The 24375-nt window shown below is 45.8% G+C and overlaps 1 protein-coding gene across 3 annotated transcripts in view; it reads left to right on the top strand.

Annotated features, from left to right (window-relative positions):
* Positions 1-24375, top strand: part of WASL (WASP like actin nucleation promoting factor) — a 619654-nt gene that overhangs the window by 231078 nt on the left and 364201 nt on the right. For all 3 annotated transcript variants that reach the window (XM_069629112.1, XM_069629113.1, XM_069629111.1), the window contains one exon: positions 13045-13141. In XM_069629112.1, the coding sequence (XP_069485213.1) occupies positions 13045-13141 (97 nt within the window). The remainder of the gene's footprint in view (positions 1-13044; positions 13142-24375) is intronic.

Genomic DNA, 24375 nt, shown 5'->3' with positions numbered 1-24375 from the left:
TCTTATCTTTTAAAAGAGGTGGTCTAAATCCATCTATATACATTGTCTCACATTAACATTGAATACTTTCTGTGATCAATTCTGGTCAAAGACTCAATTTGCCTCATATTTGTTACATCTTTAAGAACATCAGCAAAGTTGCATCACTCTATTTTCCATCCATTTCTCGGGTTACAGATTTAGTTTACGAAGACAGGCTATTGCAATGCTTAACAATATTTGTTGTGCATTCACAATCATGAGCAACATTGAATTTGACGTTAAGGTACGCTAATCGCCATGGAATTTGAGAAAATACTCTTTCCTCATAGAAGATAATGCCCTCGATTCAACAATTAATGTTCTAGGGTTTCAGGCTGGGTTTCATGTTTGCAAAATCTTCATGCAGTTGTATGCTCTTGGTGCTTATATCTAGTTGCAAGTACCATTCTTGTAGGACAGAGGTCAAAACGCAGTCTCATTATTTGATTACGATATATTTTATCTGGGAACCTTGTGAAATATTTGGGGATTTGATTAAACATTTTGCGACCAAAATTGCTATGCTTAAAGACTTTATATTTCTTGCATTTTGTCAAGGCCCAGTCATAGTACCAAAATTTGCTTTTGGCACACTCAGGGTTGGACAGATGAGTATTTTCATCAATGTCAGCATCCATCATGGTTACTATGCATCTTTCATGCCATGTTTTTAGCGGATTATTAGCTTTACGTTCCATGATATCCGTAATTGTTAGTATCGCGGTTTGCTTTAATGTCTTTCATTAGGCATTTTCAAAGTACAATAGGAAAGCTTTTAGGAACCAGCAATAAGGCTTTCCAAAATACACCTTCAAGGAAATCCCAGTTGGGATGACACTCCAGGCTTTTAGACTGCGCACCATATGTTACTTTTTGCTTATAGAATATCAGAAGTGGGGTGCAAGAAAATGTGCCATATGCATGGTGACTCCCTTTTGATTGCAAGCACAATGATTGCATTTTGTGCTTCATTTCAGCTTTGTAAGGGGTTTCATATTTGTTATCATTAAAGTTTATACCCAGATCATGTATGATGGATAGTGCATTTGCTCCAATTGTCCAAGTGAAACCAGATTTTTTATTTTCTGCTTTACCGTTCTGGACTATTAAGATGTTAGTTTTAGTAGCATTAATGCTTAAACTATTGTCTGTAGCGAATCTCTCAAGTGCAGCAAGTTGTCTCTGAAGGCCAACTGCCGTTTGATCGATCAGAATAAAATCAGCATAAAGCAGCCAGGTTATTGGATGCGCACCCAGTTTAGGGGAAAGGCTTTAACCGAGGATTCGTACTTATGAATATCTTTGTAAAAATTGAAAAGGGTGGCTGATAGGATACATCCTTGTTTTAACCCACGTTATGTATTTATAGGGCGAGGTATTTAGCCTTGTTGGTTTAGCTTCAAGATGTCAGTGTAGAACTGTTGTATCAAATTTAGAGTATAAGGAGGACTGCCAGCTAGTTTCAACTTCTGCCATATGAGTGTGTGTGAAACCGAATCAAACGCTTGTTTGAATTCTATCATGGCCATGCATAATTGCCGATTGGTTGTTATTGCTTTCTTTTTCAGGGCAGCAACTAACGGTACATTTGGAGCTGTACCCACACCACTGATGAATCCTGATTGAAAGATATCCAACATGTTTGATCTTTTTAGCCATTTAGTCAGATCTCTTAAGACTAGTCTTGCATAGATTTGCCCTGTGGTATCCAGGAGCACAAGAGCTCTATAATTTATTGGTATATTGCAATTACCCTTTTTAAAGATCAGTATTAATATAGATTGCTTCCATGAGAGAGAGATGACACCTGTGTGTGTGCCACTTTTTCACATATAGTGGGAAGGATTTGGGACCATTGGTTAGGATGAGCTTTTAAATTGCTATTAGATATTCCATCAGGGCCGGGAGCTCTTGACCAGCTTAGTTTTTTAATTTGCAGGAGGATGTCTGATATATCGGATTTCATTACAGCTGCAAAATTAGTATGCGTTTCCCAGGCAGTGATTGAAGCTGAGTCCGCAAAAAGGTTTGAGAAATGGTGTATCCAGTCCAACTCACCTACTGCATTCAACAGTAACGAAGGAGTACCTGTATTGGCTCCTTCTTTAAGTAGTTTCCAGATTTGTGCACAGGACTTAGTTGTAAGAGCAGCAAGCATTTTCTCATTGGCTTTTTGTGTCTTCATTGCTTTATGTCCAGTTAGGAAGTTGTTTATAAGAAGTTCTGATATCTGCAATGTTTTTATTCTACTCCTGAAGGGGGGAAGCTTTAACTTTTCTTATCTCAAGTCTCATTTTTGTTTTTTTCGCTCGCTATTTCAGGGTCATTTATACATACATTTCGATAGATGGGATGAGAAGTAGAACCAGTTTTTGGATGGCAAAGGGTTAGTGTATGATTCTTGCAGGTCAAAATAAGTATTTCCCTTGTCAGCATGGGCAACATGCAATTTATCTAGTAAGTTGTTTAATTTCAGTATTGTCCATGTAATGCGATTTCTGCCCTCTGTCAATTGTAAGTTAGCAACATAATATTGTCGGAAGACACGTACCAGGATTCCATGTAGTTTCCAATACACTGTGATCACTATCTACGGTATGGATGAAAGAGAACGTTACTACTTGGTTTATAGTTTTGGGTGGAGATAAAGCCATAATCATATGATGGCCGAAGATCGATTTATTTTCCACGTTGGGCAGGTAGGAATATCACCCTCGATCTTACCATTGAGTAAGGTTAAATTTCTTTCGGTCATCCGATTCATCCATCTGGATGCTTTAGATGTAAGAAGAGCATCATTGGATGGGATAAATCTTATATTTATGTCCCTCACTAGTAACATGGTATGAATTATTGTCTCATTAGCAATGAGATGGAGCATTGCTGTTATATGATTCATGAATTTGTCGTTGGTTATAATAGCAGGGTTCCAATAGACATTAAGAATGGTTGAGAGTGGGGCCAGAGGATGCATTGGGATTTCAAATTCTAATTTTACTAGTTGGATGCAACAGTGAGGTGAATGCCAAGCTGATATTTTACCCTGTGTATCAATTGTCAATGCAGCAAGTAAGCCAGCCATAGGCCTGCCTTTGGATTGTTTAATTGTTGGTATCCCCCCCCCCCCGGGGAGAACCGGAGACCCAAAGTGATAGCCACGGCAGGCAGAAACACAACACGGTTGTGTTTGAAAACGCAGTGTTTTTTCTTTCCGAGTTTCTCAGGCTCCTCCGAGCCAGAGGAGCCTGAGAAACTTGGAAAGAAAAACCGCAGCGTTTTCAAACACAACATTGTATTTGTTTGCGGTCGCTTCAAAAGCGACCGCAAACATAAATACGTTTTTAAAGCTGCGGTTTTATTTCTAAGTTTTCCGGGCTCCTCCAGCCCGGAAAACTTAGAAAAAAAACCGCAGCTAGTGCTTATTTTTTTTAAAAAAATAAATAGCACTTACCGAGATTCAGCTGCAGCTTTCCTGCTCTGATCTCCGGTCCCCGTCCTCCGCGTACCGCACCAATGAAGGAAAAGCCACCCAGCGGTAGCTTTTGTTTACTACAGCTGGCTGGCTTTTCCTTCATTAGTGCCGCAAAAGCCAGCACAGGCGGGCATCCATTTCACAAAATGGATGCGCCCATGTGCTTGCTTTTGCGAATTTTGAGCTTGAATAGCTCAAAATTTTACATAGGAAGTTTTAAAAAAAAAGTGCTAGTATTATTTTTTTAATGTTGCCTATCTATTTTTAAAATACATTTTTTTACTGGACTATCCCTTTAATGAAAGCCATCGTTTACCAGAACTAGTAGTGGTAATTGGAATGCCATTGTTGTGATACGATCGCGCAGAAAGACAGGTGCTCAGTGCTAAAATCTACATATAATCTGTGTCAAAATTTGGCTGTTACGATTTAGCCTTACATCCTTCAGAAGTTTGTAAACTATCAACTGAGCTAATAACCGCATTGCTTAGAAGTCAGAGTAATCTTGCAGAAAGCGCTACATAAAAAAAGATCTGATCTGGATTACCACTACAGGGCCATGTTTTGATGAGTTTCTATTTCATTTGCAAATGCAACCATTTCATTGTTTTGTAACAGCGCCTACACTGGCTGCAGAGTCAGATTTTTAATGTTTGAAGTGTATTCTTGAAGATGTGACCCCTGTTATTGGTGTAATGACAATCGCTCACCCTTGAGAAATGTCCCTGCTGTCGTTGACAATTTATAGTACAATTTACCACATTGACTCCAAGACAGAATGGACGTTTAAGCCAGACATTGAATACTAATGCGTGCTCCAGATATGGTATCGTGTGTGGGCCGTATGTTTTAACAAAATTAAATTGTAAGAGTACAAATAATTTGACTCTGCAAGAATGTGAATAGTATGAGACAAGAAACCAGAACAGTATGTAAAAGATTAATACTTTTTTTATTTTTTATTTTTCATTTATTTTGTACAAACTTTAGAAAAAATTCTTACATATCATTCTCATCCCTAGCAAACTTAGCTTGTAAAATCTTAAGTATGTATTTCTCCTAAAACATTTTACAATTTCGTGGGAAGCCGCTCCCTTTCACTCCACTCCATCATGGTCTGTCTGGAGCCACTTGGCCCTTCTAGGGATCTCGCCGGCTTCAACCTATTTCTTTTGGAAGCAGGCAATTTCCTGCATTTCTTACTCCATTTCTCGCATCTTAATTTCCATCTGTTGTAGAAACAATGTGTGCTAGCGACAGTTTTTTATGGTTGCTACAATGTAAGCGGCACCACCACTCTTCCTCGCTATATGTTGCGACTATATCTCTTTCGGTGGCCAAATATTTCGTTCTCAGAGCTTTGAGTTTGCTGCAATAAATTAAAGATTAATACTACACATAACCAAAACAATTGTGCAGCAAAGATATCTGGCTTCAGACAAATTATAATATTTGTGGACAATGTTCTCCTACACGTTGTTGAACACACCTCATAGATGCAATTCTGTGATAGAAGCACACAACAAATGAACTCTGAAAAATCCTTTTGTGCAATGCAAGCAAGCATTCACTGAAAAAGCAATATTTGTTTGAAAGATTCTTCCCAATTGGAACTAAGCTGTCTATCCTATTAGTGCAACAATCCCAAGATGCTAGGAAAATCAATGTGCATTAAAAATGCTCCTCTTCTAGACACAACACAGCAGCAGTTGAACAGAAAGAAACCATTTCTCATCTCACTGTGATCCGACAAGCTCAGAGAGCACAGTTCAGAGAGAAATGTCTGAACTGCTCCTTCATGACCTTCAGTTTCATCCATGCAGATAAGAATCAAAGCATGTGTTGTGGTTTCCGTCAATTCACCTGCCCTTTGCGGTGACCTCTGCTCTCAACCGGTACATAAATGGCACGCATAGAAAGATGAAAGGTGTCGTATTTGCAAGATTTTAATGTGTAAAAAGGGTTGGTATGATGCTTATCTGGAGGCCTGGCCAGGATCCTCACCACAGGGTGGATTTGTGGAGGCATTCTTGGCTGAGGACCTTGGATTTTACCCCAAATGTCCAGATGAAGCTCCTGGATATGCCATTTCATGGCAACAATTTGAGGCTAAGGATGATAGTACCTAAAAAAAAAAAATAAATAAATAAAATTCCAGTTCTCCAAGGCGACTGCCAAGTGTTCGGGAAGTGCAGTCCAACCGCATCAAACTGCAACTACCCCACGAACAGTAGGGGTTTCTGACCCTCTGCCTCTTAAGCCCACAGGGGAATCAGCCAAGCCCCATCTTGAAGGCATCCACAACCCTGTGCCAACTGGGCAAGGTGCAGGGGTGTTCCGAGAGGTCGCGTTTATCCCCTCATTTGCCTTCACCTGCTTCCTCTGGCGCAAAGCCTCTGAGGAACAGACTTCTACCATCCATCCCGTGTAGGGGGGAAAGATTTCCCGGTTCGGCGAGAAATGGCATTTTGTCACATCTGACACCAGGGCCTTCCAAAACGTTCATCGGGGATACTGACTCCCTTTTACTCAACACCCTGCCTGTCTGGCATTTGCCTTTGGATCTACTCCTATTGGAAGAAGCCAGTCAGCTTCTTGAAAAGGCTGCCATGAGCTTATGCCCCACTCGGAATGCATCATAGGTACTCAACCTATTTTCTAGTGCCGCAGATTCATAGGGGCTTGCACCCTGTTCTAGATATGTGTCTCCTGAATCTGTACCTGCATAAAGGTAAGTTTGAATTGGTTACTCTGGTGCAAATCCTAAAAGCACTCAACCTGCCGGACTGTGTAGTCTCGCTGGATCTACAGGACTCCTACTTCCATGTGCCCATCCATCGAAGGCACAGGAAGCTCCTGTGGTTGACAATAGAGCATAGCTAGTATCAATTAAATTTCCTGCTGTTCAGTTAATTTTCTCCAAGCTGCTAGCAATGGTCACAGCAGTGGTAGCGGCATGCCTTAGGCCAAGACATGAATGCCCTCCCTTCTACCTGGACGACTGGCTCGTTCAAGCTTCATCCCCACACCAGGTGTCAACACACTGGTTCTGCACATGCGGTCTGTTGCACAGCTTAGGGTTTTCCTTGAACTTTAAAAAGCCTCAGGATTCATGGTCCCATGCCCTCGGTTTTATCAGGGCGGTCCTGTAGAGCTACTTGGGCAGGGCCTTCCCACCGAGGCCCCAGTGGGAACTTCTTCAACATGGTTCATGTTCTTCAATTACAGGCACTGGTTCTATCCTCAGCCTTCCTGCGCCTTATGGCTTCATACATTCTGGTGGTACCAGAAGCGTGGCTGTGCATGAAGTCTGTTCTATGGCTTCTCTGTTGTCAGTGGTCTCAGTTCCTGAGATGCCCATCTGATCTTTTGCAGGTCTCTGCGAAGGTGTCCAGAGACCTAGGGTGGCTCCAGAGAGACAACCTTCTGAAGAAAGCACAGTTCCATCAACCCAGGCCCCAACTGATCCTAGTCAGACTTGTAGGTGAGCACCCCATACTTTCAAGGACCAGTCTTAAAGCTGAGAGACCTGTGGTCACCATCAGAATGCCAAGATGATATCAACCATCCTGCTGTAGTAGAGAGAGATCAGGCTGGTTCTGGTCAATTTCCTCCCCTCAGCACAGGGCAAGTACATGCTTGTTCTGACCGACAACACGGTTGCATGCACTACCTCAACAAATGGGCACGGGAGGTGGCTTCCTTGACCCCTGTGCAGAAAAGCAATGCAGCTGTGATTCTGGACCTTGTAAACTGTATCTGACAGCAGCCCTTCTGGCTGGGGAAGGAGAAAGCCATGGCAGATGCCTTGAGTAGACAATTAGGCCTCAGACGAGTGGGAGCTCTGTCAGGAAGGTCTTGAGGGTCATGTTTTCTCCCTTTGGAGATCCCCTCGGGTGAATTTCTTATCTTTCAGTGTGAACATGCAGTGCAAGTGGTACTGCTACTGGGAATTTCCTTGACTGAGATTTCTGGGGGCGGTGAATGCACTGACGGCCAAGGGAACTTTCGACCTGCCTTTTAAGTTTCCTCCGATCCCAGTCATTCCACTGGTTCTCAGGAGACTGCGCCTGCTCGGGACTATGTCTTAATCGCTCCCGACTGGGTCAGGAGAACAGCCTATCCAGAGTTGCTGGACATGCCCATCTGCCCTCCCTGGCGCCTTCTGTGGAGAGCAGATCTGCTCTCCTATTCAGAAAGGTAAGTCCTCCACCCGAAACTCATCAGCCTGAACTTCATACCTGGCTGATGAAAGGTTGAGGTATAAGGAATGGTATTTGTTTTTCTTGGGCGTGCTCCTCTCCCCGAAGGCTTGCCACCAAATCCATTTTTTCCTTCACGTGGTGTATGATTTCAGCCTGGTGCAGAGAGATGGTTCTACTTGCTCCATTCTTTGCCTTGGATTTTCTGCATTTTTTGGCCCTGACAGGACTGCAGATTGGCACTGTGAAAGGGTATCTTCACAATTTCAGTTTGCAAGAGAACCCCAGAGCAGGGGGCATTTTTCATAATCCCTAGTTTTGCAATTTCTGTGTGGGTTGTGTGATCAGTTTCCTCCTCGCCAGATTGTTCTGGCTTGGTATTTGAATTTAGTGTTCTCTTTTCTTATGGGCACTCAGTTCAAGCCCATTCATCCTTGGTTAAGATTGCTCACCCGTAAGGTGACTTTTCTGGTCGTCATCACTTCTGCTACATGGGTGAGTGAGCCCCAGACATTGAGTTCAATCTCCTTATTTGTTTTTTCCAAAGAGAAAGTGACATTGAGTGATGCCTAAGTCCTTCCGAAAATGACCTTGGATTTTCATCTCTCTCAAAAGTCCATAATCCTGTCTTTTGCCTCATCCTTCTAAGGCAAAGGGATCTATTAGTTCTCTTGGATGAGTGTCCAGAAGAAGGTGGGATACAACTACCCGATTTGCAAAGGTATTACCTAGCCGCGCAGCTTAGCCACACAACGAAATGGCTCTCCGACGACCTCTCAGCAGAAGTAGGGCTCCTGCGACATCCGACTCCCAAACTGTTCCCTAAAGAAATGCTTTGGAACCCGACGAAACAAACTTCTGGAGTCCCCATGATTGTCAACCTGGGCAGGCAGGTATGGGCCAGAATTGGCTTCCTTCGACAACTGCAACACCCCTATAATCCCAATACTCCCATCCTGGTGGATGTGTGCAAAACTCAGGCGGACTTGGCGACAGCCAGGAGGTGGGAGAGAGCTGGAATCTATACATGGGGAGATCTGTTTGAAGACGGCATGTTCAGAGAGCTCGAATCGCTACAGGCCAACGAAGGCATCTCGAACACCCAGTTCCTGTGGTACCACCGCCTCAAGCGGACAGCAAAGGCACAGTGGCCTGACTGGCCAGAAGAACCCCCGCCGGACCCCCTCCTCCAGGAGATGTACGATCTAGCAGATGGTTGTAAACCGGTCTCCCGCTTGTACACCAAACTAAACGATAGACCCAACCCGAAAAGCGCATCCCTGAGACAGAAATGGGAATCCGAACTAGGGATCGCGCTAACCGACAGTGAATGGGAGCGAATACTACTATACCCCAAGGAGGTGTCGAGGAACATTAGATTTAAACAGGTTCAATTGAACGTACTGTACAGGACATACATGACCCCACTCAGAGTTGCAACTTTCAACAAACATGCACCGCCGAACTGCCCCTGGTGCGGAAATGATAAAGCGGACATGGTCCATATGTTTTGGACATGCACCAAAACAGCAAATTTCTGGTCCATGGTGGAACGTACCTGCACCGCAGCGGGACTCACGAGATATGAGTGGAACCCAAAGGAATGCCTATTGGGAGCTCATCCCAGGCCTAGCAAATACAAACACCTGGTCAAACTGATGGACCTAGCCTGCATCCTTGCAAAACGTTCCATTGCAATGGCATGGAAATCCCCAAGGGGCCCAAGGCACGGACGTTGGCTTATGGACCTGGAAAAGTGGACGGAGGCAGAAACTAGGGCCCAGCAGGATGGAACCCGCTCAAACGATGATGACTCCAACGACACCCTAGACTCATGGAAGGCCCTGGTGCGTGACATCCAATTTGCCTCCGACCACAAACCCCCCTGAGCTTTCACCCTCACTAGAGACTTGCTTGTGACTTACCCCAAGAATGGTCAACCTGATGATCAAGCCCCCGTGAACTTGGGTGTGCCGCACACCAGCCCCTCGCCCGCCGCCTCAATTACGAACAATATATTCACCTATGAAGACTGTGGTAGTTAGTTAATTTGTTTTAGTTTGTTTGTTGTGCTACCGTTTGATGGTTGTGTTGTATTCATATAAATGCCAATAAAATACTTTTAATAAATAAATTGGATGAGTGTCCAGAAAAGATGAGCTTTTTATTGGCTATGCTGGTCCATTTGTGGGCAGGGCTTTGACCACCATGTGAAGGTGGATCATCCTCTGCATCTAGTAATGCTATGATCGGGCTGGTAAGGATGTGCATGAGTCTCAGGGCTCATAACACTAGAAGGGCATCCACCTTGGCTTTGCAACGTGGTGTTCCTGTTTTGGACATATGCTAGGCAGCTATGTGGGCTTTTTTGCACATGTTTTCTAAACATTGGTGCTTAGATGCTCAGTCAGGGCAGTTACCTCTTTTTGGCAGTGCTTTCTTTCCGAGTGTTGTGGTTTAGGTGGTGCCCTTGCTCTCGCCCCTTCTCCAGATCTTTGTACTGCTATGGGAGTCTGTTATAGATGAGAAGTCCATGGGAGGAAGGAGACCATTAAAAGAACAAATTACTTACCTCTCTATAATGTTCTTTCTGTTCGCAGTTCTCATCCATGCTGGAAGCGTAGCAGAGTAAGTTCAAGCTGTCCATGGTGCAGGTGCAGCCAAGGAGAGATACCTGCCAGCAGACCTCATCCCAACGGGTGAAAATCCGAAGAACTGCAAAGTACGTGCAGAAGAAAGCGGCATACTAGAGAGAAGCCCAGCTGCGAGGAAGACTTTTCTTGTTACGGAAGCAACATTAAGCAAACCGGAGAAGCCGCCAGAGGTCAACAGAGCTTTATTGCTTCCAGAGACCGCTCTACTGTTTAGCTGAATCTTGCCGAAGTGGGAGAAGGGACAGAGTGATGTCCGAAGCACTGCCGTGAGAACAAACATCTGGAGGCAGGTGCCGCGGAGGTCTGGTGTGTTCAGAGAGTGAGTGACACAACGGGGTGCTCCGCCAAAGAAAGCTGTCACAACCTGATGTTTTTGAATACTGAACACTTAATGAATCCAAGCGGAACGTGCTTAATGAATGTCAATTAATGAAAACAAAGAGAAGTGGCAAAGAATGTCTTTGGGCAAAACCCCAGAGAGAAAATGGTGGAACCAGTATTGCCTACAGCAAAAAGGCTGCTATTTGACTTTACTCAAATACCTAGAAGGAAAGGGTTGTTGTCAGTATTGCCAAGAGACTTTGAGCAAAGTACCACTGGGGAAAGTTTCTGTCAATGCGTATTGCCAAGAATCTACAGGCCTAACAAATCGAGACAAACCCTGGGAAATGTTCATATTCAGCAATACCAACAGCCAAGAGGGTGTGAAATCCTTAATGGTACAACAAAGGCATAAATACTGTTTTAAGAGAGATGGCTCTGGAAAAGCTTGTATCTAACATTGCCATTAGTCAAGAAATTGTGAAACCACATCAGAATACTGGAATCGGACACACAAGTTTGAAGTTAGTGATTAGTTTTCTTCCTGGCAGGCGAGTATATCGGCAAAGGGCCTATAGTAGTTAGTCCTGGCAGGCAGGTGGACCAGAGAAGACGTTGAGTTGATAACCTTGTGGCACAAAGAGTTGCGGAAATGAGCTTTATTTTTAAAGAAAAGTACTTGTATGCTTTATTCAATAAACCATACCATCAATGAAGCAAGTTGTTTGCTATCCTGACAAAATAATGTTATTGACAGGAACTAGTATTGTGAGAGTCACTTGCTATTCTGACAAGAAGTTTTCTATGGCAACAGAACAATTGCATTTAGGTTTTGAACTTTGTGTATTGAAAGAACATCCAGCATCTTTGTACTTGGTTATTGGAAGAAAGTTAAGCATCCCTAAAAAGGGATATTGTAGCAGACATTGTGTTTGAACTATCAACCAGTTGTGGTAAAAAGGACATTGATTCCTTCTTCAAGGAAGACTCTATGGTTGGAAAATACTTCTCTCTGAACAGAACTTTGTTGGAGCAGAATTATAATGTGGGCATTCCTGAATTGATCCAGGAAAAGGGAGCAAAACCCTGGTAACAAGGAGTACCTCCAAGACATATTTAAGTTTGAGGTGCCAAACTGTTTTTGTTGAATTCAAAGCCATCCATATGTTCCTTGTATATTTTGATTGTATTTATTAGTGTGAGGGCCAGAAGGATTTTGGACACTAGGTTCGTGTTCTTTAGTTTTAGTTTGCTAGGCAGGGACCTTTCTGTTAGGCTAGGGAAAGTGAGGTGTTGATCAACTCCGTTTTTACTTTAAATAAATGCCAAACTTTGAGGACTTTATCTTTGTGTCCTCCTCACACCCCACAGATGACTCTGAACTGCATAACTCCAAACCATGCATGCGATGCATGCATACTAGTCTTGTATAACTGGAAAATGTATCAAGTCTGTCTGAAAGCGCTCAACAAGACCATACAGTCTGCCCATCATTAACAAGTGTTCTAAACCTATAACTCACAAACTAGGTCGCATTATCTTTTATTGTCGGCATACCAGAATTAGGCATTGCGACAATATGGCTGATATCATACACTGAAGCTTGCTTAGCAATTCTTGCTCTTGTTCAGGGTTTACGCTTTACATTTCATCTGTAGTGCAGCCTTTTGAGCAACCCCTCAAGCAGTTTTCTTTTTGCTACTCCATGCATGACGACATTACATCAAATTGTTTGGTCAAGCTCACATGCATACTATCTTCCATTAACTAAATGTATATGATGCACAGCTGCCTCTCCTTCTCTGGGTTGTCTGTTAGTTGTGCATTAATCTGGAGTAAGGGGGCTGAGTATGAATAAATGTAAGTTACTCACTGCAATGACTCCTAAAGGTAGTCCTTGGGCCGCCCCATCCTCTCCTCGAGAACAGTTTACAGATAATATTCCAACATCCTGGCCAGAGGGGGAAGAAGACTGTAGCAGAAAGAGGTAGAGGGGGGCTGTACATGCACACCAGTCTCATTGTTGGGACATTATTTTGTTGTGCAAAACAAAATATAAATCTGCTGACACTGTTCTGCAGCCAGGGCAGGTCATGACTCTCAATGAAGGGGACTTAAGTGAAAGATTACAAGAATCCCTGTAGTAATGAACTTGTATTTTTTCACTGAAATCCAGGTTACTTCTAAAGTAGATTATATTGATAAACACAAAATATACATGAGTTGGGCTTTAAGGTTCAGAATTATTAAATTTGAATTTTATTTTAATTTTTATTATAGATCCAAATGTTCCATTATTGGTTGTGAAGTACTTAATTGTATTTATTGGTGTTTGAGGAATATGTTAAGCTTTATTTTGTGTTTTTCAATTTAGAACTTTCAGGCAGCACTAAATTTTGCAAATGAGGAAGAAGCAAGGAAATTCAGAAAAATTATAACAGAATTGCTTGATAAACAAAAACGTAAATCTGGTAAGTATTAAAATGTCTTCATTCCTTCAAGAAGAAGCATTCAGAAATATGTTTAGGGGTTTTTTTTGTATTTGCCTTGTTTGATAACTGAATCAAATATCAAATGTACTCCCGCTGCAAGTCCGTATCCTCTTCAAATCCTGCTGCATCCGCTACAAGGCTGACACCCTAAAGTCCCCAAGGTATCGCTTGAAGCTTACGATACACAAGATGTAAAGACATGTGCAGACTTGAATTCTGCCAGTGCAGAAAGGAAAGAAACAGAAGAAATGCCACCTGTCTATACCCTATCTCTGGAACCTCCTTCCTGTCAACATTGGACTAGCCCCCCCCCCTTCGCTTCTACAGTTCAGGGAGGCGCTCAAGACCATCCACCTCAAGGAATGGGTCCTCCCTAAAACCTAGGTCCACATACCCTCCACTTCCCACCCTACCTGAAACTGGGTTATTTGATCCTCACTATTTCCTCCATAGGTTGCTTGTAGATCCCTTGCTGACAAATTGCCCACCTTCTCTCTCCCCTGTTAACTCCCCACTACCTTGTTTTCTGCTCCACTTACTTTGTTCTTCCCCCTAGGATTGTGAAGCGAAAGATTTTAAGGGTTGTATTGGCAGCAAGAAATCCTCAATTTAACACGTTCTCTAGCAGCTTGATATGATCTTTCACCATCATTTTGCTACAAATGCATTAAAATGTCAAGAAATCAATATAATAAGCAACCCAGGAATTTGCTCGTATGAATGAAGACTCCTTCCCCCAAATGTCAGTGTTGAGCCACATATAGGTATACTGAAGTCCATCTTACAGCCCTGTGCTGGTATAGCTGATGCATAATTTTTGTGTATGGCAAAGGACCATGGATGGAGTCATATGCAGGTGTAGAAATGCAAGTCCTGTGACGAGCTATGGGGTCTAGAAGGCTTACCCTCTTCTTTTGATGACTGCCTGATTTTCCTTTTGATTTTGCAAGGCTGCTTGTCTAGCTTTTGCGACAGTCAATTAAATGTGTACATCCTTTGCTTGGATCTTTTCTCATCTAGTAGTAACTGCTTGGGTTGTGCATTTTCGAGTGTGGGAGCTGTCCTTGGTCAGGAGCGACCGAGATCCTGTTACCCTGGCCTCTTGCTACATAGTCTAGCTTGCAGAAGACTACTACTTTGACAACCCAATTTTAGATCAATGATCGCATGTTGATCAACTTCAAGAGTCGTTTTAGGAGCCTACCACGAGTAGAACAAGTGGGTTCCATAGGCTGTGGCTGGGTGCCATTCTTCTGGAATTTTAGGTCCACAACTTTGTCTGGGACCGGATGACCTACAGTCGTGCCCTCTAGCAGAGCTTTCAACCCCCAGTATTGGCTCCAGAGATCCATCCTTAGCTTAACTGGAAGCACAACTGCAAAGCATTTTGTTCTGTAAGTCATGGTGATTCTCAAGAATGCGACACTGGTGATAAAGTTGGTGATCTGCTTTCTCAGAAGTCAACATAACTCTGATATCCATAGATAAAAGCACATTGGGGTCATACGGGCAAGGGAACTCGCCTGTATTTGGTTGATGTATTTGGAGTAGAAAATAAAACAAAAATAAATGGCTTTGAAGGGAATGAGAATATCTGATAATAGTGAGTTAGTAGCACTGGTAAACCTCCCAAAAATAGAATTGATACTATAAAAGCTAGACCATGCCCGAGTCACTAGGATATTTGCTTAGTGATTGTACTTGACTTTTAAACGTAGTTATATTCTGCTCTGCTATTATTGCTACTGTTGATGAGTTGATTAATGAAGCAAACAAGATATCCTGCTAAAGAGATTTGGTTGCCAAGATGGTGACCATTCTTGTGGTGCCTCTGCAGAGCTCACGCCTGGCTGAAAAAGATAATAGAGCAGGGTAAGACTGTACCAGGCCTAAGCAGGTGAGAACCCCCTGTGCTTTTGAGTGCTGGTGATTGCTCAATGGCGGCACTGATGATCGAACATTGTTTAGAGCCGATTCTCGGGCAGGCGGACCCATGCAGTGCTTGCTGCAGTGCATGTAAAAGAAATGCCAGCCGGAAACCAGGGTGATTAGGGGCCGCTGTGGTTGATCAGCATTGTGAGCCTTCCTAGTTGAGAAAAGGAGTGGGTGGGGGATGCATTTTGATAGCACAGGGCAAACCAGTTCAAGTCTGTGCACCAACATAGATCTCAAAATTGGCAGCAATCTGTGCATTGTAACAAGGAAGATGCTGTGCTTTTTGGAGATAGCTGGTGTTCCTAAGTGGGGAACGAGCAGGGGTCTAAGACGGAGTAATGTGATAACCCCCTGCCGAAAACCATTGTATAGTCCTGAAAGTGCTTTGACTGGGGAGCCTCCTGGGATTGGTGGCCCTGGAAGAGGAAACTAAAAATGGAAGAAATCAATGTGTCCATGACGTTCGCACTTGCGAGAACAAGAGCCTCCTGGCCACAAAGTGAAAAAGGGCCTTCGCAGAAACGGAACACGTGCAGTGTTCAATCGTGCCATCAGCACCTTGCCAAGACACACCAGGATCAATAATTGCAGCTTGCACCCTCCATTTCCAACTTTCGTTTGGAAGTCAAAAATTGACAAATGAGTTCAAATTAACAAACCTACTTCTAGATCATTCTAAAACGGAGGGCTTGAAGTGTGCTGCGTGTGAATCTGGCAATGTGAGGACCCTATAAATAGGTCTAGAATGGGAAATAACCTTATCAAAAACCTAAAAAGCAATTGTGGGCTTATATGTGCTGCACTGTGTATTACAACTTTTAGAGATTTTGGGATACCTCCTGAAACTGAGCTGAAATGGTTGGCCCTAAGTGCAACACAGAAGATGAGGGTACAGGACAATCTATAAGGTGAAAGGAAAGCTTCTTGTTGAGCCCGGGACAAATGGTCCTCTAAGCCACAAAGGGGGTGGGGGGCTGAATTTCAGTATATCTGGACTTTGCCTAAGCACACTGTTTAAAAGACGGGAACTTGACTCCACCACTAAAGCATAGAATAGTCACCAGAGCAGTTATAAATTGCTTTCACACTTCTCTTGAATTTTCATTGGAACACAATACATGTAGAATCGCAAGCAAGGAGGAAGGACTGAGCATCCTTCAGCTGAAGGATTCATGGGCCACAGGGACTTCCAGAAACATCACAGAATCTGCACCATGGTGGTGGTAGAAAACTGGGGCCAAGACTGAAACGAGCAGCATAATCAAATGACCACTCTAATTTAAACTGGTTATTGAGTTTGGGTGCTGTCCCGTGGTTGGGAGGTCAACACAAAATTGCTTAGCTGGTTGGAGGGGACCGGTGGTAAAACAATTGAGGATAACTTTAGGTGGATGATCACTAGTTGATCATTTTTTGTGTTCCTTGTTTTAATCAAATTCTGCATGCAATTTGTGACCTGTTGGGATGCTGTATTTTATGATCCTGTACACCTTCTGATTTTACACATTTCTACTGCTAGGCTATGAGTAGCCAAGTGTGCACAATTGATGCATAGTAGCCCAACTCCGCTATTTTGAACGGATATTCCAAATTATGATTATTTTGTTTTTTAATCTTATTCACAGGTTTGTTCATAATTTGTCTTTTTAAGCTGGGGGTTGGAGATATAAACACAAGTTGGACCCTTGTCATACTGGGACACCCTGTTCCTGCCTGATTTTGCATTTGGGAGAATGGAATGAACAGACAGTTTGTTTCACATGCGAGTTGCATACAGTGAGCTTATTTACAGGAGATTGCGTACCTAATGGACCATGATTGAGGTACTCTCACAAGGTGACGGGGATCAGGTATAAAACCAAGACTGATTATACTAATTGCAGTTTTATTCAGGTACACCCGTTACAGAATGGGCCAAAGTAGTTCACTAAAAACCAATCTTGTAGCTTCACTGAACTGTTTGCAGTTCGGCCTTGGATTCTCAAACTAGTTGTCTCGCGTAGGACTGTCTCCTTTAGTCCTTGATTCTTGCTGCACTAATAACCTTTAAAAGATCTCAAATGCTGGGCCTGTAGTTTCCTTGAAATTGCAGTCCCAGACTGAACATGTTCAAGCCTTTCAAGCCTTTCTCTTGTTGCGGGTTTGTGGTTCCCAAACCCTTCTGCTCTTGATTCCTTGATTTCCAATCTGTCCCAAGGTTTCCCAATCTTTCTTTCGCCGCAGGTTTCAGGGTTCCAAACCATTTTTCTTTGGGCCTTGCTTCAGGTTCTAGGCTATCTATTTAATCCCAAGGTTTGTGACGGTATGGATCTCTCTACTAGATTATTTTGGCCGGAAATGAAGCCCAGGAATGTGGAAGGTCGAGCCGAGAAGCTTGGATTGGAATTCACCCAGGTACAGTACACAGAGGTTTCTTGCCCATGCCATACCCATAACAGTACTAACTTGTGGGAACGCTTGTCTAGGTAAAACTGCTCTGGGTCTTTGAAGGGTAATGGGGTTCTCTACTACATGGTTTCTTGGAAGCAGTGAATGTTTGATGGGTTTCTTTGATGTAAAGCTGAATTATGTGTACATTTATTTTCTCCCAGGGATTTTGCGTCTGACTAATGGGAGTGTCAAACTCTTTTAATAGGCATATCGGGTTCTGCATTTCCTAATTTCTAATGGACACATTCCTCCCACCGATTACTTGTCTTTTGAAATATTCCACTCGGCGTAGTCGGCCCTGGAAACATTTCTGAAAGCCACCACGTGGCGCTATTTGGCACTGACCTGGGCCTCTTCCTCTTGTTGGTTCCATCGCGTTTTGAGACCATAGCCATTGGCGTGTATGTAAAGATCTGTCAGCACTATTTTCCTCAGTTCCTTTTCCATCAGTACGTAGAACTTTTTTAAAAAATGTTTTTAAATATCTCCTAAATCAGGCTTTGAAGCTTTCAAAATGTGTAGTTTATCGATAACCGATCCGCACTCCTATTTTGTTTAAAGCGCGCAACTAGCTCAAGAGCAGTGGAGTGCTATACAGCGTGTTGGTGGCCACTGTTAGGGCTTGCATCTTTTACCAGTAGCGCAGTACTGTGAATTGCAGTCTGTGCGCCAATCTGTGTCTATTGGGATTAGTCCTTGGTCAGGTGTTTTTGAGGAAACTGTTTTGAGAGATTTATGAAATTGGAGAATTGTGGGGGCATTCTAAGCTCATACCGGGACTGAGTTCCAAAGGGTTGGTGTTTGACAAAAGGATTGTTTGCGGGTCCTCTTTGTGGACAGGTTATGATTCAAGCCAGTTATACATTTTGCTGCGTGTGAACCGTGTACCACTAGATAGGAGCAACGTTGCCAGCTGGGACGCTGGTGTGCTTCTCGTGGCTGTGTTGTAGATGATGCATGCAATCTTGAACAGTATCCTGGCCTGGAGAGGAAGCCAATGTTGTTCACATAAGGCATGGGTGATTCGGTCAAATTTCCATGCACCCGAAATGAGACGTGCTTCAGCGTGGAAAACTGCTTTTAGTAGTCTCTCGGAGCCCAGTCAGGAGAAAATGCCCCCCCCCTGCCTTCATCAATGTGCCAGACCACAAGGGCCTGCATTAATGTCTAAATGTCCTGCGGTTGGTATGAAGGGTTTGATTTTTGCAAAGTTTGGAGTTTTGGAGCAAGGCTGTTTGGGACTTCTTGATTTACTGTTTCTGGGAAGACTGCTGCTGTCAATGGTGAAGCCCAAGGATACTCCTACATCCCGTCCCCTTTCCTCCATCCTTGTGGGTGTCCCCAAACATGGGGACGGTAGCAGAACCTTTGGCAGCGAAAAATTGAATATCCCCTTTAAATTTAGTATAGTGCTGATGGGCGTGGCCTTGGGAACGTGCTACCGAGGCCCCACCCTTTTTCCACACGGACGGTGTCTGACCTGACAGCCAGCGCAGAGACCTCTTTTTGCTCCCTGTTTGTTTGTTCAATTCTTTTTTCACTTCCCTTTAGTGCCTCACCTCCCCTGCTCATGTCGGCCGCAGGAGAGTTCATGAGATGCGCCTCTTGCGACCCCCCCCCCCGTTTCCACCTCAGACCTTCATGCACTCTGTCTTAGTGTTTGGGGCCTGACCACAAATGGGACTCCTGTGCGGCCTGCAGCGCTCTCGGTCACAGGGCATTCAATATCGATAGTTGCAATGGAGGGAGATCTTCCACCCTTCTCCTCCTATCCACCTTAAAGACTTTGTCTCCGGGACCTCTCGTAAAGACAAGGCAGTACCTCTGTTTAGCATGGCTCCAGAACGTGGAGACTCCTTCCCCGGGGGTTCCCATGGATCTGGGTCACTCGCATTCAGGTTCTGGCAGGCCCAAGGCCTGTAAGGCTACTGGCTTCCAAGCTGAGGAGTCCAGGGACCCTACCAGGTTGTCCTATTCTACACAAGGGGGTACGTGATATTGGAGTGCCACCTCCAAGAGTCATTTGTCAGCTCCCAGCCTACCGGAGCTCACTCTGAGGCAGGCCCCCAGGGCGTTAGGACTACCGGACATGCGGCTGAGTGCTCATCGCCTACCAGAGGGCTCTCTGAGGTCGATGTCTATGCTTCGGGTGCAAGACCCAAGCTATATCCTCTAATGTTTGAGGCCTCTCCTTGCTCACGACCTCCGTGCCCTCCTGCCCAGGGCATGGCGTGGTGAAATGGCAGATCGGCAGAGCCAGCCAGGCAGGCGGCCATCTTGGATCCGGCTCAGGGTCTGCCAGTACTTTCGCCCATTGAGTGGGCTTTGCAGGACAATTCCAACCCCCGGCAGCAGATCCTAAGGTGCAGGGTTTTTGTCCCCACAGGGGTACAGTTACTCATCACAACCCTACAGCCACTCGCACCAGGTGCTTCAGCGATTTGATCAGGAGCAGAGGCCCAGCGCCTCAGAGGGCAGGGCTCCTAGGTACCCAGCGGCTAGTGAGGACGGCTTGTTCGAACGCTTCCTCTTCTGCATCGGATGAAGGGGCTCCTGAAGGACATTGTGAGGGATGTTTTACCTCCAGGCGGTGCCGCCACTGCCCCCTACCCTGGGGTCTCCTCCCATTCCGGTCCTCACAGTGCTGCCCCCCCCCGGTTCAGGCCCTACCATTCGTGCTGACCCCTCCACCTCCTCCTGTACCACCAAAGCCGCCTCCTCCCCAGCAGCTGTTACTTTTCTGCAGCTCCGGAACTGGGGGGTGGATCCCACCAGCACTTTTGTCCCAGGATCTGGATTCCTCTTGGCCTGTGAAAATGGGGCTCTGGGGGGGGCGGAATTATTATGCCCATGACGATGAGACCTCAGCATCCGTTAAGGCCTTTCATGACCACCTCCAGGACCTGGCAGAGTTCTTGGGGGCGGGGGGGGGGGGGTTCCCTCTTCCTGGAAAAAAAAATGTGCTTGCGCCAAGTTTTCATCTGACATGTAGGGTAGGAACGGATCCCATATATACCGTTTGAGGGCGTGGGGCGTGGACTTTTTTCATTTGCCCACTGATGACGAATTGACAAAAAAGAAAACCTCCACTCAAACAGCCAAGTACTTGGCCATCCTCACAAAGCCCAGTCAGAAATCCGTCCCTCAATCCCAGGGTAGGTCTGAGTTCAAACCCTGGACCTGCTCCTGCTTCAAGGGTTTCATAGACAGCAGTATGTGGAGGCCTGACTGGTTGCCCACCGACAACAGAAAGAATGAGCAAAGGATGTTGCTTGGGTTTTTCCGTTCCCCGTCCTCTGACTGAAGAAACAGTGAGGTCAGGGTTGGGGAACACAGCTCACCTGAGGGGAGCTGTTTGGCTATGTTCCAGGACACCTGAAAGTGTTTTTTCAGCAACCTGTGGATCCTATCCATAGTCTCCACAGGCTTCAGCCTTCCTCTTCCCCTACCATCCTCTCCTCCTCTGTCAGATCGGGTCCCCAGCTCTTTTAGAGGAGGTCCTCTTGGAGATGCATGAGATGGAATCGGTTCCTCTTGTAGACCAGGGCTTCGGTTACTATTCCAAGATTTTTGCGGTACCCAAATCTGTATTCACCGCTGGAAAGCTTCAAGATGATTACTCCCGCGCACATAGCCAAGTCTCTGTGTGCAGGGGACTGTATGTGTTCCCTGGACCTCAAGGATGCGTACCTGCATGTACCCATATATCAACCACATCAGCAGTTTCTGCGGTTCCCGATTGTTGTACCACTTGCAGTACAAAGTGCTGCTCTTCGGCCTGAACTCGGCCCCTCCTGTCGCCACTCCTTTTGCCTGATCTTTGCTGGTGGCTGATGAATGGCAATGTTTCAGTGGGAACCCCCTTTCACCCGACCGGAGCCTACCCTGGTGGTGAGGACAGACTCCTCTGTTTTGGGCTGGGGGGCTGCGATATTCATGGAGCATGTTCCAGGATGGAAGCCCTCCTACATACCATCTGCTCGAGCTCAGGGCAGTGGGCCTATCCCTCAATGGGTTTTTGCTACTAATCTGGGACAAGTCTTTTCTGATCAAGACGGCCAATTCTACTATGTTTTACCTTAAGAAGCAGGATGGCATCAGTTTCCCCTTTGTATGCATGGAGGCGGTTTCGACATGGGAATGGGCCTTTGCGGTACGAATCTGGATTTCAGCAGTCCATCTGCTGGGGGACAGCAATGCAGAAGCGGATCATGAATCGCTTGGGGTTCAACACTTAAAAGTGGGAGTTGCAGGACGACTCCGTGTTGCACCCCGTTCTTGCATTGGGGGTTTGCAGACCTGGATTTATTCACCTCTCCTCTAAATGCCAAGTGCCCGCAGTTTGCCTCTTAGGCAGGTCAAGGTGCTGGGACACTGGGAAACACCTTCCAGCTCTGCTGGCACGGCCGCATGTGTTGTTGCCACCCACCCCTCTCCTGCAGTAGACCCTCCAAGTTCCCGGGCCTCTGTGGGCTGCAGCCTCATCCTGGTTTTCCCGACTGGCCTCGGGACCCTGGTTTTCGGATCTGCTGCAGTTGTGCTACCAGGGTCCCGTCCATCTTCCGATCCCAAGCAAGGGGCTTCCTGACTCAGCAGGACAGGGCAGTGGAGCATCCAGACCCGGCCACATTTGCCCTGGAGGCCTGGCTCCCGAACAGCTAAGGCTTCAGCATGCTCAATTTTCAGATAACTGGGACATCATTCAGCAGGCCAGGAGGCCCTCAACTCGGTCGAAAGACAAAAGCAAATTACTAGGTTGTGCCATTGGCCTTGTAACAAGGGTCTGGGCCCGGTCACCTGTCCTCTGGATGACTTATTGGCTTTTTCAGTGCACCTGGCTTGTTCTGGTGGATGCTTCCTGCACTTATTTGGCGACCATCTGGACTTAACAAGAATTCCCATGAGCATGTGTTTTTGGCAGCCAGCCTGGTGGTTAAGGTCCACCTAAAGGGGTTGTCTATGCTTTTTCTGCCGGTGCACAGGCTGCATCCATTCTGGGACCTCAATGTGGTTCTGGCAGCTTTGCAACGCAGGCCTTTCGAGCTGATGGTCACTGTGGACATCCGCTTGGTGACGCTAAAGACTATTTTATTGGTCGCTCTCACCTCTGTGCGCAGGGTTAGTGGGCTGCAGGCCTCATCTTTGTGCGGACCCTTCACCACGTTTCACAACAAGGTCATCTTGCGCACTCACCCAAATTTCTTGCCCTAGGTGGTCTCTCCATTTCATCTGAATCAAGAGATGTGCCTTCTGCTGTTCTTCCCAAACCCCCAATCGGAGGCAGTGTGTGCCCTACATTCCTTGGACCTCAAGAGGGTCCTCATGTTTTATCTCTCTCGTTCTGCAAGTTTGAGGCATTGTTTGTGATTTTTGGGGGCTCCTCCCCCAGCTCGAAGGCTTTTAAGGCTTCCATCGCCCGTAGAATGGTCCAGGCCATTTTGGATGCGTTTACGGCCATGGGCGAACCTGTTACTGAGGGCATTCATGGTCATGCGGCCCGAGCCAAGGCCACGGCTGTTTTGTTTCGGAGACTTGCTTCTTGGGATGTCATCAGCAAGGCGGCTACTTGGGCCACTCCGTCAACCTTCTGTAAGCACTACTCGCGCTGGTCAGGTGGTTCTGAAGAACCTGTTTGCTTCTTCCTGCATAAGGCAGGTTATCTCAGCTCCACCCTAGGTTTCTTTTTTGCTGGAATCGCCCACAAGGATGGAGGAAAGGGGACGGACATATAAGTAATTCAAATCGATCACTGTAATGACTAGAGTACTCATAGTCCATAGTTCTCCAGCATGGGGTCTGGCGTGGATTCACATGCTCATGAATATTCCCCGTCAGGCTGGGAATCCTTGGTAAAGAAAAAATCAGTATCATTTTCGTTTCTGATCTTTCTTAGTAGTAACCAATCACTGGTCTCTGGGTCATACTGCCCCAGCCAATGACTGCCCTCTCCCTAAGCCCTGCCCTCGGCAGCCATCCTCAGATTTTAACCGCTCGCTCAAGTGTTGGGAGTCCTCGTGCTATAGCTCTCAAGCTTTTACTGCGTTTTGCGCTTTTTCAAAGAGATTTATCTCATTTTTCAGTTTAATCGAGCCCCACGCTCCGCAGTTTCTACTTCCGATCAACGGGGACCCGTTTCAGATTTATCTATGCCCCTCAAGGGTGAAGTTTTCGTCGCGTTACGCTTCTTGGAGGATTCCAGAAGTTTCTGAGGCCTTCCTCGTGGACGAGAAGAACATGGCCCAGGATAAGGGAAGCTCGACTCCCGGCAAACTGTTCAGGATCTGCCCTGGATGCAACCTACAAAATGTGTTCAAGGAGGACAAGCATTCGAAATACCTTTGTCTCCACGAGGACAACGCACGTGGAGAAGGACTGTGCGTTTTGCATGAACATGAGGGATCGCCGGACCCGCCTCCAACTGGCTGGAAGGCAAGAGCCCACCAGGTGAGAAGAAGTCCGAGCGGTCTTAAAGTCCTGTGAGGGCGCCCTGGCGATGGGGGCCCAACAGAAGGCAAAGCACCGCGAGTCTGCGGGCACCGGGAGTGCCGAACGGTCGGGCTCCTTGGCTGCCAGGCAGGGCGCACCTTCACCGACGCCATCAACCGCGAGCCAACGCTCTGGCTCGGGGAAGAGAAAATCCGAGAACCCGGCTAAGCTTCTGGAGAAGCCCTGGTTGATCTCGAAGGAACCGGTAGGGCTGAGCGAGGCGGTGACCCTCCCCCTAAGGTAAAGGCCTCAAGCACGCCTAAGGCGGCGAAGGCCCTGATCCACCCGGCTAAGGCCTCTATCGAGGGAGTCGCTGTGACCCTGGCAAAGCCTGTGGAGGCTATCCCAGTGGAGGCGACCTC

Source organism: Ambystoma mexicanum, chromosome 12, assembly GCF_040938575.1.
Source record: "Ambystoma mexicanum isolate Mex_15411 chromosome 12, UKY_AmexF1_1, whole genome shotgun sequence".
NCBI lineage: Eukaryota > Metazoa > Chordata > Amphibia > Caudata > Ambystomatidae > Ambystoma > Ambystoma mexicanum.
Note: the sequence above shows the minus strand (reverse complement) of the source record. Positions and strands in the feature narration are given on the sequence as shown.